General features: G+C 40.1%; 1 protein-coding gene across 2 annotated transcripts in view; it reads left to right on the top strand.

The window, feature by feature from the left end:
* Positions 1 to 6,976: 6,976 nt before the first annotated feature.
* Positions 6,977 to 15,013, top strand: part of HSPA4L (heat shock protein family A (Hsp70) member 4 like) — a 53,064-nt gene continuing 45,027 nt past the window's right edge. The window contains exons 1-2 of one of the 2 annotated variants that reach the window (XM_038564700.1): positions 6,977 to 7,390; positions 8,550 to 8,747. In XM_038564700.1, the coding sequence (XP_038420628.1) occupies positions 7,104 to 7,390; positions 8,550 to 8,747 (485 nt within the window). In that variant the 5' untranslated portion in view covers positions 6,977 to 7,103. Of the gene's footprint in view, positions 7,391 to 7,848; positions 7,933 to 8,549; positions 8,748 to 15,013 lie in introns of those variants that run through there. The other variant, XM_038564701.1, reaches the window with a different exon arrangement.

The raw sequence follows: 15,013 nt of genomic DNA, 5'->3' as shown, positions 1-15,013 counted from the left end.
TATCATATAGCTGTTATAAGCACAGATTCTAGACCTGATCATAAAAAATTGATGACTTTATGACACTGTAAACATGTAGTTGGAAAAGAAAAGATATAAAATGGTGTGTCTGCTTTTATCTTTAAAATAAATAGGGGATCCCTGGGTGGCACAGTGGTTTTGTGCCTGCCTTTGGCCCAGGGCCTGATCCTGGAGTCCCGGGATCAGGTCCCGCATCGGGCTCCCTGCATGGAGCCTGCTTCTCCCTCTGCCTGTGTCTCTGCCTCTTTCTCTCTCTCTCTCTCTCTCTCTCTGTGTGTGTCTCTCATGAATAAACAAATAAAATATTTAAAAATAAATAAAATCTGGCTAATGTGAATTTATCTTGTAATAAAAATATACCCTTGAAAATTAGTATACTCTGTATTGATAATAAAGTTTAAAACTGTTAATATATGAGGTTTTTTTCTTTGAGTCTAACTTCACTAATAAGAGAATAACAAAATTTTGGCAGAATTTGGAACTGACTTAAAGACAGAAAACCGCATTTCCAAGGTTTGTTACACAAGAGTCTGTCTTGTTTTTCAGAAATGTTGTAGAAGATAGTACATTTGAAATCCCCAAGATTTTAACATTTTAGTGGGCAAAGAAATGTTAAGTTAGAGGGGATAAACTATAAAAAGATTTTGGAGGCTGTGGATTGTACAGAAATGGAGTAGTGAACTTCCTCATGCACAGAGGTACATTTTCGGGAAAATAATCTGGAATGAATTTTTTAATATATTAGTGTTATCAGGGGGAAAATAACTTTTGAAAATTCTCAACATCTTGCAGTTGTCCACATAATACAGAAAGTTTTAGGAAAAAAAAAAATAGAAAATAAATTCCTTTCGTTCTATACTATTGCAGTTGTGTTTGCCATAACAAAAGGAAGACAAGATGGCCCACAAAAAAAAAAAAATCAAATATTAGGAATAGTTTCCCATATAAAGATTAAGAAAATATAAAAGTTAATTTGTATAGAGACATGCTTAGAGGAAAGAAGTCTTTAAAATCTTGAATGGTGGCCAGCCCGGGTGGCTCAGCAGTTTAGCACCGCCTTCAGCCCAGGGCCTGATCCTGGAGACCCCAGGAATGAGTCCCATGTGGGGCTCCCTGCATGGAGCCTGCTTCTCCCTCTGCCTGTGTCTCTGTGCGCCTCTCTCTCTCTCTCTGTGTCTCATGAATGAATGAATGAATAAATAAAAATTTAAAAAATAAAATCTTGAATAGTTTGAATAGAAGGCAAACAGGAATTTATTAAATCACTAAACCAGAAAGTCTATGTTTTGAAGTTTGGAAGATGTATACTTAGGACAAAATGAAGTGAAATGTTACTTGGTATCCTGAACTGAGGTAAAATCATATATTATGGTAAGCTGTTATTTATTATAGATTATTTAAAGTAAGCAAAGTAATAATGGAGATTTCACAAATAATTTTTTTATGTTAACACAAATGTTGGGGAAATGCATAGCTAAAGTGTATTTAAAATGTGTACAATTTTTCATCTTAAATTACCAATGCTTCTTGAGTAGAGGAAGAGGGTAGGAATTTCTTGGGTAGGAGTTTTAATTTCCCGCCCTAAAACTGTATGCCCCAAATAATTCCTGAAATTTCATCCTTTCAGTTCATCTTTACTTATTTCATTAAAATATATCTTCCATAAAAAAAGATAATCTTTTAAGTTTGTAGTCATTTACACTTAATAAAACTGTATCTCTTTTGGTGAATTTTACATTGTTTTCTCACAACAGACTTTGCTAGGGGGAAAAAAAAAGACAAAAGAGCAACAAAATATATGTACTAAGAATCCTGAAGGCCCAGAGGAAATTTTTCCTGTTTTATATTCCTACTCTAGGTTGATGCTTTTTCATTAATAGAACTTGGGTACAATTGAGTAAAACTTCTGAAACAGTCTTTTGTTCATAAATGAACATTGTGCTACATAAATAAGAAATGATACATTTGTTCTCTTTAGCTGATTGACTTAAATGTAAATTCAAAGGAGCTACTTTTCTTCCACCATTCTGCAGGGGCCAGTTCTAAGCTCTTCATACTTTCTGTGTGCTCTCTAGTTTATTTCTTTTATATCTTTAGTTTCAGATACTATCAATATGCCTGTTACACTCAAGATTTCTCTTTAGCCTGGCCCAGATTCCTTCTATGAGTTTCCAGATGTAATTCTGACTGCCTGTTGTATCCCTTTCTCCCCTACCACAGACTTCTCTAATCCAACATTTCTGGGACCTAATTCCATGTCTCAAATCAAAGTGGCTTCTCTTACCCTGACCCCTACCTTGATTAACAGTACACACCAATATACCCAGTCACCCACACTAGAAGCCTGGGGGGCCACCTTCTCCTTCAGTCAAACAGCAAATAGACCACTTGCTGTTGTAAATTCTACTTCTAAAAAATTTCTTGTTTTTCCATTTTGACTGCCATTGCCTTGAGGATTCATTTTCAGTAATGCAAGATACTTTAATAAGTTCAGAGAGAGTAAGTTTCTGTAACAGACTCAAAAATATAGTGGTTTAACAAGACAGGTGTTTCTCTTAATAGTTGGGAGGTAAGCAGTCTAAGATATCAGGGTATGCTCTATAAACTCCTTCAGAGGGATCCCTGGGTGGCGCAGCAGTTTGGCGCCTGCCTTTGGCCCAGAGTGCGATCCTGGAGACCCAGGATCGGATCCCACGTCGGGCTCCTGGTGCATGGAGCCTGCTTCTCCCTCTGCCTATGTCTCTGCCTCTCTCTCTCTCTCTGACTATCATAAATAAGTTAAAAAAAATAAAGTAGTATAAACTCCTTCAGAGACCCACCTTCCTTCAGTCTTTTGCTCTAATCTTTTAGAGCAGGGGTTCCATTTCATGTCATGGACACCCTTGACAACTTAGTAAAGCCTGTGAATCCCTCCCTTTAATAGTTTTAAATCCATAAAATAAAATATAGAATTACAAAGGAAACTACTTGAAATACGGTTACTAAAATATGTAAGATTACAAACTTATGTTATAGTAATATATCCTTTTTAACAATAACAAGGTGTAGTGGTCTAATTACTATAATTTCACAGTAAAAATGACCATAAATTTGTTTGAAATTATATATCCAGTAATTATAATGTGGTATGAAAATATCTGATTTCTATTGGTGGAGAAAAATCACATACTATTCATAGTACCGTGATTTGTGGGGTGCCTGGGTAGCTCACTTGGTTAAGCGTCCAACTCTTGATTTCGGCTCAGGTCATGATCTCAACGGTTGTGGGATTGAGCCCTGTCAGGCTTCATGCTCAGTGTGGAGTCTGCATGAGTTTCTCTCTCTCCCTCTGTCTCTGCCTCTTCGCCCACTCTCTCAAATCTTAAAACAAAACTTCTCTAAAATAAAATCTTTTTTAAAAATGCTACTGTGAGTTGTGTCTATTTTCATAATTGAAAGAAATGTTAAATTTTAGCTAAAGCTTAGTTCAAGACAATCCCACCTTAATTCTGTCTATGGATCCCTTGGGGAATGGGGATCCCATAGGTAAAGAACCCCTGTCCTAGAGCATTGTACTCATTTGCATACTCAAAGTTGGGTCTCTATGGGGATCCCTGGGTGGCTCAGCGGTTTAATGCCTGCCTTCGGCCCAGGGCATGATCCTGGACCCCAGGATGGAGTCCCACATTGGACTCCCCGCATGGAGCCTGCTTCTCCCTCTGCCTGTCTGTCTCTCTCTCTCTGTCTCTCATTAATAAACTTTCAATCTGATTATGTCAGTCTCCATCTATCTTAGTGTTTCTCAAACTGAAAAATTAAAACTGTTCCAGGACCAGTGAGACTCCTCAGGGTTCTAACAAATATAACAAAATGTCTCTGGGATACTACTGTGACCCAGGGAACACAAAAATCCCACAATAAAAGTAGCCTTAGTTAAGATGAATTTATGGTCAAAATATTATAAATCATATGAGGAAATAAAGCACCGTGTGGCAGAGTTGGTAGGTAAAACAATAAAAAAAATCAAAATTAGCATTCAAGAACTAAAAATGTGATAAAAGAGACTATAAAATTAGAACATTTTAAATGATAGATTTTTTTAAAGGAAGAGAAATAGTGATAACATACAGTATGAAAAAACAGACAAGTTTGAAAATGAACATCTAAAAATGGTAGCGTCCTTGAGATTAAAAACAGATGGCAAAAAGAGGCAAAGAGTTATAGAGGTTAGAATAAAGAGACTGACACATTGTAATAGGAGATTCAAAAGAAACTGAAAAGAAGGGATGAGAAGCAATAATCAAATGAATAATGTCTGAGACCTCTCCAGAAGCTTAAAAAAATAATTCTCAGGTTAACAAAACTATCTGAATACATTTTTAGAAATCCATAACTAGGCACACCATAATTAAGCCACCAAATATCAGACAAAAAGACAAACCTATGACTTTCAAATAAACAATATTTAGTCCTCTCAATAGTAATGGATACCAAAAGATAAGAGAAGGTAACTGACAAGAATTCTACACGTGGCTAAATTATTATTTAAAAATTAGGGTAAAGAAAGATTTTTCAGAGAATAACAAACAGGTTAGCATCCAGAGACCTTTATTTAAACAATTACTGAAGGAAAACAACCCAGAAGGAAGGAGTGGGATGCAATAAGCAACAAATTGGTAAACATATTGGTAAACCTAAATAAGCTTTGGCTAAAAGACTTTTTTTTTGGTGGGGAAAGTGACTTAACTTGGTGAATTTGGGAATAATTTAGCCTCATTATCACTTCTCATGGGAGCCTACAGACATTCTGGTCTAGTCTTGGATTTTTACAGGGATAGGTCTCAGTGTGGAATTGGGTGTTTTACTATAACTAAATAAGCCTGCTTAATTCTAGGGTGCAGGAATTACAAGCCTATAAAACATATTTCCATAATACCAGTTTTATCAGTAATAATGCTGATATTTTTATCTCTATTGCCTCCTAGCTCAGTTGTTCAAAAATTCAGATAGAGATTCAGCTAAAATGGTATCTAGAAGGAAATTTGTGGCTACAAATATATGTATTAGAAAACAAAGACTGGGGCAGCCTCGGTGGCTCAGTGGTTTAGCGCCGCCTGCAGCCCAGGGGCGTCATCCTGGAGACCGGGATCAGGTCCCGCGTCGGGCTTCCTGCATGGAGCCCGCTTCTCCCTCTGCCTCTCTCTCTCTCTCTCTCTCTGAATAAATAAATAAATAAATCTTTAAAAAAAAAAAAGAAAGACTGAAAACTAATGAGCTAGGTGTTAAACTCAGGAGATTAGAAAAAGAACAAAGTAAACATAAAAATATAGAAGGGAATAATAAAGAGCAGATGAATTAGAAAACAAAGACATAATAAAGAAGGCAAGAAAACCAAAAGCTGTTCTTCTAACAAAGCAATAGTAATAGGAAGCAAGAAAAAAAAGATTCAAATAAACAATATTAAGAATGAAAAAGTGGATATGTGACTACCAAGAGTCTCAAAACTCATAAGTGAATAATCAACTTTATGCTGACAAATGTGAAAACTTAGATGAAATGGCAAAATGTCAGTAAAAATACAAATCAATATTGGTTCAAGAAATAATAGAAAACATAGACTATAACCACTAAAGAAACTTAATCAGGGTCATAAATCTTATAAGCTCCAAGTCAAGATGTTTACAGGCTTACTTTACCAAAACATTGCCAGCGAAGAGAAAAAAGGAAATTTCTCAACTTCTATGAGGTCAATATAATCCTGGTATCAAGAAGATCAATAAAGAAAGGAAAATTTAATCTTGCTTATAAATATAAATGTAAACATTCTAAATAAAATAATCAAAAGCCAAATCCAATACATCTAAAAATAATCAGAATGTCGTGGCCTAACTGGTTTATCTCAGAAACACAAGGATATTAGAAAAATCTATTAGTATTCACCGCATTAATAGATTAAGGGAGAAGAAAAAGGTCATTCCAATAGACAAATGACATTTGTTAAGTTTCAATGTCCACTTAGAAAAAACTTAGCAAACTAGAGGATAATTTTAACTTCTTACATCATAAACAGAAGTATTTAATGTTAGGCACAAGACAAAGATGCTCATCCCTCCGGCTCATATTCAACATATTCAAGAGTTTGGGCAACATAAGAAAAAACAAGAAGTGGAAGGATTAAAGAAGAAATTAGTTATTTCTCAGGCCTTATGGTTCTATGCACAGAAAACCGAAGAAACTCTACAAATACTAGAATTTATGAGAGTGCAGCAAGGTAGCTGTATACATGGCTCAATGTAAATAAATATAATTCCTATATTCTAGCAACAGTTAGACATAACTACCATGTTTTGGCCTTTTCAGTGCCTAACTAGGCACTATTGTTAGGCTTACATTATTTCATCATAGAAAGAGTATAGTAGGTATATTTGTCATCATTTTGACAGACTTTGAACCTGGGACTTGGTGAATTAAGTAATTTGGCAAAGGTCATACTGCCGTAAGTTGGGTGAGCCTGGGACTACAACCGAAGTCTATGTGACCCCAAAGCTTGCCGTGCTTTTAGCCACTAGATACTATGTTTTCCTCCCAGTAATTGTAAAGAATGTGATGCTAACCCCTTGCTGCTGACCCCAACTGTTTCTTTTTATTCTTAATATTCTTAAGTGTTCTTTAATAGAAAAATTATTCTCACACCCTCAAATTTTACAGCCAATAAGCATGGATAGATAAATGGCCCTGGGAGAGATTCAGGATAATTCTGGGGGGAAAAAAATCTAGAGAGCGGCGGGCTCAAAAGGATGATAAGATAACTGAGGAGGAAAGGTAGGAGCCAGAGACGCCCAGTAGGCCTGGGGGCCCAGGGTTCCACCGGGGGCGGCGGTGCCCAGTCCCTGCCCCGCTCACGCACTGCCTGCTGGGAGGTCCCTCCACCCAGGCTGGCCCCATCCCAGGGGGCCGAGGACCGAGGACCGCACCGACCCGGAGCTCCGCGTCTTCCTGGGTGCTTGTGAGATGGGGAGAGAGATGAGGTTCTTCAGTACAGAAAGTCTGGAGACCAGAGCCTACTACCATTCTTTCCAGTGTCCTTAGTGTTAGCCTGGAGAATGGATTTCCCGTTACTCCTAGCCTCAGCCGCAGGCGCTATCGTCACGCTCGCCGCCGCTGCTGTTGCCGCATTGCTGGTAGTAAGAAGTCTAAGTTCTTTTAAGAAGAGAACAAGCACGGACGACGGGAGTAGTAAAGAAGTCCATTTCCAGATGGAAACAAAGAGGAAGCAGGAGACACACAAAGAATCGGGCGGGACGGCCGAGGAGACACTGGAAGAGCTGGGAGAGAGGGAACGGGGAGCCCACGAAGACGTGACCGCGGGGGAACGGGACAGCCGAGCCCGGTAAGCTCCAGTCACACGAGCTGCTGCGGGTCCGGAGAAGGCCGGCGGCCGGGCCACGCCGGGCTGCGGCGGCGGGAGGCAGGGCACAGGCGGCCCCGGGAGGGTCATGGCGACGCACACCTAAGGTCGACCGCCGGTGAAGCTGGTTTGCAGAGGTGAGGGGAGCGCAGGAGGCTGCCTCTTTGTAGCGTAAGGCCGCACGAAGGGAAACTTGTCCGCGTGCCCTCCTCTCCCGACAGGCTGGGTGTCCAGCATCGCAGGGCCTCGTAAAGGAGAAAACAGAGCCCCTGAAATGTGTCCGGCTTCCACACAAGGCACTGTAGCCGGGGACATGAAACGGGCCGAAAGGGCTCCCTTCCCCGGGAACGGCGGCGCCCCTGCAGGCGAGGCGAGGCGAGGCGAGGCGAGGCCGCCACGCGGCACAATGGGCGCCACCTCACAGAGCCGGGCGCGGCGGGCGGGCGGGCGGTAGGACCGCGCGGTCAAAGTGCGAGCGCCCCGGCTGGCGGCACATGGGCCCCTCGGGGCGGCGAGGCCGGCGGGTGGGTGCTGCGGCAGCGGGGCCGCTCGCGAGCGGGAGGGCGGAGGCGGCCAGCCCAGCGCCTGCCGGCCTCGGCGGCGTCCCGGCGCTGTGCCCCGCGTGACCCGGGGGGCCCCAGACAGCCCGACCGCGGCGGCGCGCGCGGGGCCGCCCGCCCGCCCGCCCGCCCGCCTCTCACCTCAGCCGGCCGCACTTCTCCCAGCGGCCGCGCGATGGCGAGCCAGCTGCCTTCGCCTGCCGTCCTCTCCTCCCGGGTCCTCCCCGCTCCGCCTCTCCCTCCCACCCCGCGGCTGGCTCGGCCGCCTCCATCTTCCAGATCTTTCTCGAACCCTCAGCTCGTCGGGCAGCCGTTGCCCGAGTACTGACGGAAGCGGCCGAAGTCGAGGCGTGGAGCGGCCTCGGGCGCAGAGCGGCAGCTCGCGCACCTCCCCGGCGGCCGAGCGCGCAGGCGCAGAGCCCCGTAACTGCCGGTTGGAGGCGGTCGAGCCGCAGTGGGGAGAGACCGAGGCGGCGGAGGCAGCGGCGCCGGAGGCCTCCATCTCCTCCGCTGCTCCCGGACGCGCTGCCCTAGATTTACTGCGTAGCGACTTGGGGTCACCTCTCCTTCGCTTCTCGTAGGAGCCCCAGTTCCTGGAGCAGCAGCTCAGAAAAGGACGCGGTTCCCGCGCGGGAGGCTTCAGCGCAAGTACCCCGACCATCGGGCGGCGGGATGTCTGTGGTTGGCATTGACCTCGGCTTTCTCAACTGCTACATCGCCGTAGCAAGGAGCGGCGGCATCGAGACCATCGCCAATGAGTACAGCGACAGGTGTACCCCGTAAGTGCCTTGGTTGATCACAACCCCGACCCTCCGCTGGTCCTGCCTGCTGGTCTCTGCCGCTGCCCGCCGAACCTTGTGATGACAGGTGCAGTCCATCAGCAGCAGTCTCTAGAGACCGCTGGTTGGCGGGCCCAGGTGGGAGCCGGACTTCGTCGCCCTGCAAAGCTGCTTTTCCTTAAAGGACGGGGGACTCCACTCTAATAGTTTGCGCATCTCCTTTCTGGACCCACACACGCCCACATCACCACCCTGCCTCTGTTCCCCCGCCGGCCTGTTTTAGTTTTCGGAGGGTGGGGGGCAGTCGGTGCAGACAGCATCAGCTCGATACCCTGAACAAATCTCTAAAAAGACGTGTGGTTAACCTCCCGTAGGGCTTGCGTGGGATTATCGGTCGCGGGCGGGTGTCTCCCATCAGCTGAGTGAAGAATTCTTCCTTTTGCCCTTCCTCCCTTGCCCATCTCTCGCTGCGTGACAGCTTTCAGAAAAGTAAGAAATGAGAGCGTAGACTGCACACCTCAGAAGATGAGTCGGAGGTTTATCTGGTCCGAAAGCCTTTTTTGGGGGGTAGGGTGGCGGGGGGATAAATTGTTGAAGTGTTGGGGGTTTTACCCCAGTGTCCTTGAAAATTCGAGGTAATGGGACTGGTTTCCAGTGGCGTATATGAATGATGCATTACTAGGGAAGGAGTCGGGGATGGGAGTTGTTGGCCTCCTGTATTGTACTGGTAATGTACGTCCATTAACGGAAAGTGGTGCAGCCAGACCCTAGCAAAAGCGAATTTCTGCAGAATGAATTATAGAAGAATCAGAGGCCGCTGTCCTGTATAAACATAATTGTGGAGTGATTCTTTTATGAACACTTAATGAAAGACTCAGGAGTGGCATTATGTCATGGAAACATGTTTCCACACGTTCCATTGTTTCTCTGGTCTGGGAAGTTTGTTGGCAGAGAATGAGTAGACAAAGAGTAATTAAGACAGGTTTATGATAAACTAGCCTTTTATTGTGAGCTCCTGTTACCGGTTATTTTGTGAACAACTGTTCGTGGCTTAACTTTCTGTGGACAAGTAACGAAACATCTCGTTTTGAGCTTTAGATGGCCCAAAATATAATTACATAAACATGAAACTTAATTTTAAGATCAGTGTTAGGCCAAATTATAAAATTACTATGAGTTTATGAATAATTTTAAAAGATGTTGAGATGTTGAGTAGCTTACTTGAAGCAGTCTGTGCTTTGGTTTCTTTCAAAGAATATTCTGGAAGGTTTTATAACACCTTTTTCTAGATATATACATTCTGTTGAAATTTTGCATGTTTAAATTCTCAAATATGAGCAGGGGTCAGTTAATCGTTAGAGTACTGTGAGAAGTTTTGCTTCAGGTCGTTTTCCAGCCTTTATACACAATGAAAGGGTGAAGCAGTAATTGTGAACTGTTTTTATGACTTTGTCTACAAGATCTGTTTGAAGCCCCCACAAGATACAGGCTGCCAGAAAAGAACCAGTAAATTCCATTGTCCTCTTTCAGCAGAACAGAGGTTAATGGAGGCAGTCTCTGCCTTCAGGGACTTAACCCATGGAAAAAAAGAGAGGGGTAGGATGGACATTCCTCTAATCCTTAAAGCCTTATCCGAAAAGATCAGAAACAGAACTGTAGGACCCATACTGCATTTCCGGGCTCAGAAGTCTAAGTAGTGAGTCCATGACTCTTTAAAGAACCTGGCCAGACTTACAGAGAGTTCTTTAAAAATTAGGCTTCTCATTTTCATGTTCTAGAAGTCTCTGTTACTATTCCTACACACTTTGGCTAATTCTACGCATGTTGGCTAATTCTCTGTGGCTGAGACCGAATATATTTCTGATCTGTATGTAGCCACTAATACCTAGATTTAATGAACTTAATCCAAATTAGAAAACTGCTAAAGTGAGAGTATTGTATTCTTACTTAGCTTGCATCAGCAACTCTGCCCTCCTTTTTGTGGATGTGTACTGTTATTTATCGTAGGATTTTTTATTGCTACTGAACTAATAACTTCACTGTAGTCGGTTCTTACACTGTATTTTGCGGAGCTTAAATTATTGAGTGAAAACAGCTTTTCCAGATCCCTGGACCTTTGTTTATAGAATGCATATCTTGGGAAAAGTGTAACTATTAGAGAACTAGTAACCTTTCTAATCTTGGAAAAAGTGTAACTATTAGAGAGCTTGTAACCTTTCTAATATACCACAGTATTTAATGATACATATTATAACTAGCTTTCAAAACTTTTTTCCCCTGTTCCAGTGACTGACATCAAGGTAATAAGACCTAGGTATTTCCCAATACTTGGTAAAAAGACCTTGTGGAAAGAGGAAGGAAATGTTCCATTTAGTTGGCTTTGGCATTTATGCTTTTTAATGTTTCATTCCTTAACATACTTGATTATACATGGGAAGGTCTGGTGTATAAACCAAGGACAAGTTAATGAAAAGATACTGGCTTAAGTTTTGGGTTTACAGTTAAGGGACCAAGAACAAGCAATTTAACCTATTCTTCAGATTTCCCTTCTGTAAAGTTGGAAGGCTTGTCCTAGCTGCTCTTCTCCTCTCATGCATAAATGGAAGAGGGAGAAGGAAATGAACATGCATAAGCTGGGGGGGGGGGGGGTGAATGGGTGACGGGCACTGAGGGAGGGCACTTGACGAGATGAGCACTGGGTGTTGTTCTGTATGTTGGCAAATTGAACACCAATAAAAAATAAATTTATTATTTAAAAAAATGCATAAGCTGAAGAGGAAAAAATTTCAGAACATTTTCTTATTTAAAAGAATTGTACATGTTCATTGTTTAATGTAGTCACATTAAAAGATGAAAGTAAAAACTTAATTCTCCATCCAGAAATAAAACTTCCAGGTGGTTTTCTCTGTGTTTCAGTGATAGATTATACTTTATATTTATAGTCTGTTTGGTAGCCTCTATGTAATACATTCTTTTATACCATTAGTTTCATTGTTTAATGCCATTCCTTCTTGGATAGTCAGGTGGTTTACATTTTTATAAGCCATACTGCAATAACTGCCTTTGTAACTTAATTTTGACCCTTAATTCCTTCAAATAAATTCTTAGAAAACTGAGTAGGCACATTTTTGGATAAGTTCCTATTCTTCACTTAAATATAGATGTGGGGATTGGAATTTCCATCCCAGGCTTAATTATATTAAAGTGATTAGTTTCATACATGGGAAAAGAAAACTGTAGCCAAGAACCTTCTTTCAGTGTTAGACTAAAGCATGTGATCAGCTAAACCATGCTGCTTTTGTTGATCATAGTGATTGCTATGTGACGAGTGTTGTGCTTCATTGTTATACATACTACATCAATTCTGTGAGTTAGGTAATACTAGCTTTTTTCAGAAGCTTAAAGCAAACTTCAGTGTTTTGACCAAGAACTTGTAAGCGATGAAACTGATTCAATTTCAGGCCTCTTTTACCCCAGAACCCCAATGTCCTTCCATTATCCATTGGTATAAGGATGATATATCCACATTAGGTTAATGAGGATATAACAATCAAAGGAACAAATTAAAAAAAAAAAATTAAAAAAAAAAAAAAAGGAACAAATTATCTGGCTGAGAAGCATCTTTGCTCTAGTACCAATAAATTCATCTGTTTTTTTTTTTTTACTAGTTTCCAAGAAATACTATTTTTAAAATCAATAAATTCATCTGTTTTTTTTTACTAGTTTCCAAGAAATACTATTTTAAAATGTTTTAATATGCTTTTAAGTTATTTTAAGAACATGAAAAAAATTCATAAAAATACATACCAAAACAAAACAGGTTAGTATAACTTTATGGAGGAAAGCAGTGTGGAAGGCTATAAACTACAAACTGCATATTTCTTGTAGGTAGATTAGGGGAGGTGTGCTTATAGTATGTAGTCTGTAATGTTTTGAATTTTTATGAACATATTTTACAATAAAGAAAATGGGTTTTCTAAGTGAATGTATTTCAAGAGATTTTTCTTAGGTGTATTTTATCAAAATTCTGTATGATCAGACTTAGTATTCAGTTCTCTGGTTTTCTGTGTTCATTTTTCCCTATTTCTTTACCTGTGTTTGAATAATCTGAAAATATGGGAATAGATTATTTATACATTACATTGGGATGTCCTCTTCAGTGCACACAGGTAGAAATCACTTATTTTGGGGTATTAAAAACAAACCTTTTTATACATAGGAAATGCCAACTCTGGAGGTTAATAGTGGCTATAGTTGGGTAGGAGCAGTTTTTATGGTAATAGCAGTTGGAGAGTAGGAGAGGAGGCTTTTACATTTTATTTAAATATTCTTTGTACCGTATGAATTGGCTTTGTGTATTTTATTATGAGCTTTTGTTAAACTTTGATTTAAAATATTTTAAATACAAATGGGAAAGTAAATCTCTGGCCCTTCCCAACCACCTTGTAGACTTTAATATGTGTGTTTCTAGTTTATGCAAGTGTACGTGTCATAACTTGGATGTTTTTCTATTTGTTTTAACGAAAGTAGAATTACATTATATATATTTTGTAACTTTTTTTCAAAATATATTGTGGACATCTTAAACTTGTGGGTATGGTTCTAATTTACTTCATTTTTAAATTTTATTTTTTAATTTAAATTTCAGTTAACACACATTGTAATATTAGTTTCATGTATACATTTTAGTGATTCAACACTTATATACAGCACCCAGTGCTCATCACAAGTACACTCCATAATCCTGATCACCTGATTTAACCTACCTCCCACCCACCTCCCCTTTGGTAACCATCAGTTTGTTCTCTGTAGTTAAGAGTCTGTTTCTTGGTTTGCCTCTTTTTCTTTTTTCCCCTATACTCGTTTGTTTTGTTTCTTAAATTCCATATACAAGTGAAATATGGTATTTGTCTTTCTCTAACTTATTTCGCTTAGCATAATACTCTATAGCTCCTTTGGGTAAATCCAGCAGTTGCTGGATCATAGGGTAGTTCTACTTTTAACTTTTTAAGGATCTTCAATACTGTTTTCCAGAGTGGCTGCACCAGTTTGCATTCCTACCAACAGAACAAGACGGCTCCCCTTTCTCCACATTTTCGCCAACACCTGTTGTTTCTTGTGTTGATTTTAGCCTTTCTGACCTAATTTATCTCATTTATTTAAATGGTTGAACAGTATTCCATTGAAAGATGCACTATTAGTGGCCATTTCAAATTATTATTTTACTATTGACGAAAACAAAGATTCAATGAATACTTTTGCTGCTTTTTTAAATTGTGCTGAGAGGAGTGAAAAGACTCACACATTAGCATGGCCAAAGCTAGGAGTATAAAATATTTTAGTATGAATATTTTCTGTGATAAAATAAAATCTTTATTTTTTAAACACAATTGATCTTTAGTTATTGCCTTGAATTTGTGGGTGAGAAATTCTGAAAAGTTTCTAGAAGACAAGGGAATGATAAGTACAAGTTACATATTATCTATTGTGAGTTTAAGGTGTTTAACATGCTTTTGGTAGTCTTTAGTATGTGGTCACTACAAAAATTAATACATAGCTGTGTTCTGATAAAGCTTTTATATAAATAGGTGGCAAATGGTAATTTGCAGACCCCTTGTTTAGGCAGTCATAATCAAAAGAACTTTAAAATTATTGTGCATTGTTATTGGAATTTGACCTGTTGAATTTTAAAATAACCAGCTTTTCAAATAATGTATCAGTTAAATACATCTAAATTAATATAACTAAGCAGCTTTTTATATGTGTCTACCTATGTACAGTTGATTCTTGCACAACATGGGTTTGAACTGTGCAGGTCCACTTACATGTGGATTTTTTTTCTTTTATAAACACAGTACACTACTGATAGTGTGTTTCTCTTAACACTTCTTTTTGTCTAGCTTAATGTAAGAACACAGCATACAATAGGTATAACACAAAATATGTGTTAATCAACTGTTCTCAGTAAGGCTTCTGGTCCGCAGTAGGCTATTAGTAGTTACGTGTGAAGTCAAAAATTATACGTGGATTTTCTTCTCTGCAAGGATTCAGCACCCCTAACTCCCTCATTTTTCAAGGTTCAACCGTGTGTGATTTCTGTTAATAGTTTCAAGTTGTGAACCAATTTATGAATTAGGCATGTTTATTAAAAGCGTTTAGAAAGTCTTAAAAGAGATTTTTATTTTTTATGTGTTAAAAAGTTTTATCCATTGTCCATACTGAAAGACTGAAAAGTTTTTGTTATTACTAAATCATATATGCCTAAA

Source organism: Canis lupus, chromosome 19 (assembly GCF_011100685.1).
Source record: "Canis lupus familiaris isolate Mischka breed German Shepherd chromosome 19, alternate assembly UU_Cfam_GSD_1.0, whole genome shotgun sequence".
In the NCBI taxonomy this organism is placed as follows: Eukaryota; Metazoa; Chordata; class Mammalia; order Carnivora; family Canidae; genus Canis; species Canis lupus.
This window is presented reverse-complemented; position numbering and strand designations above follow the sequence as displayed.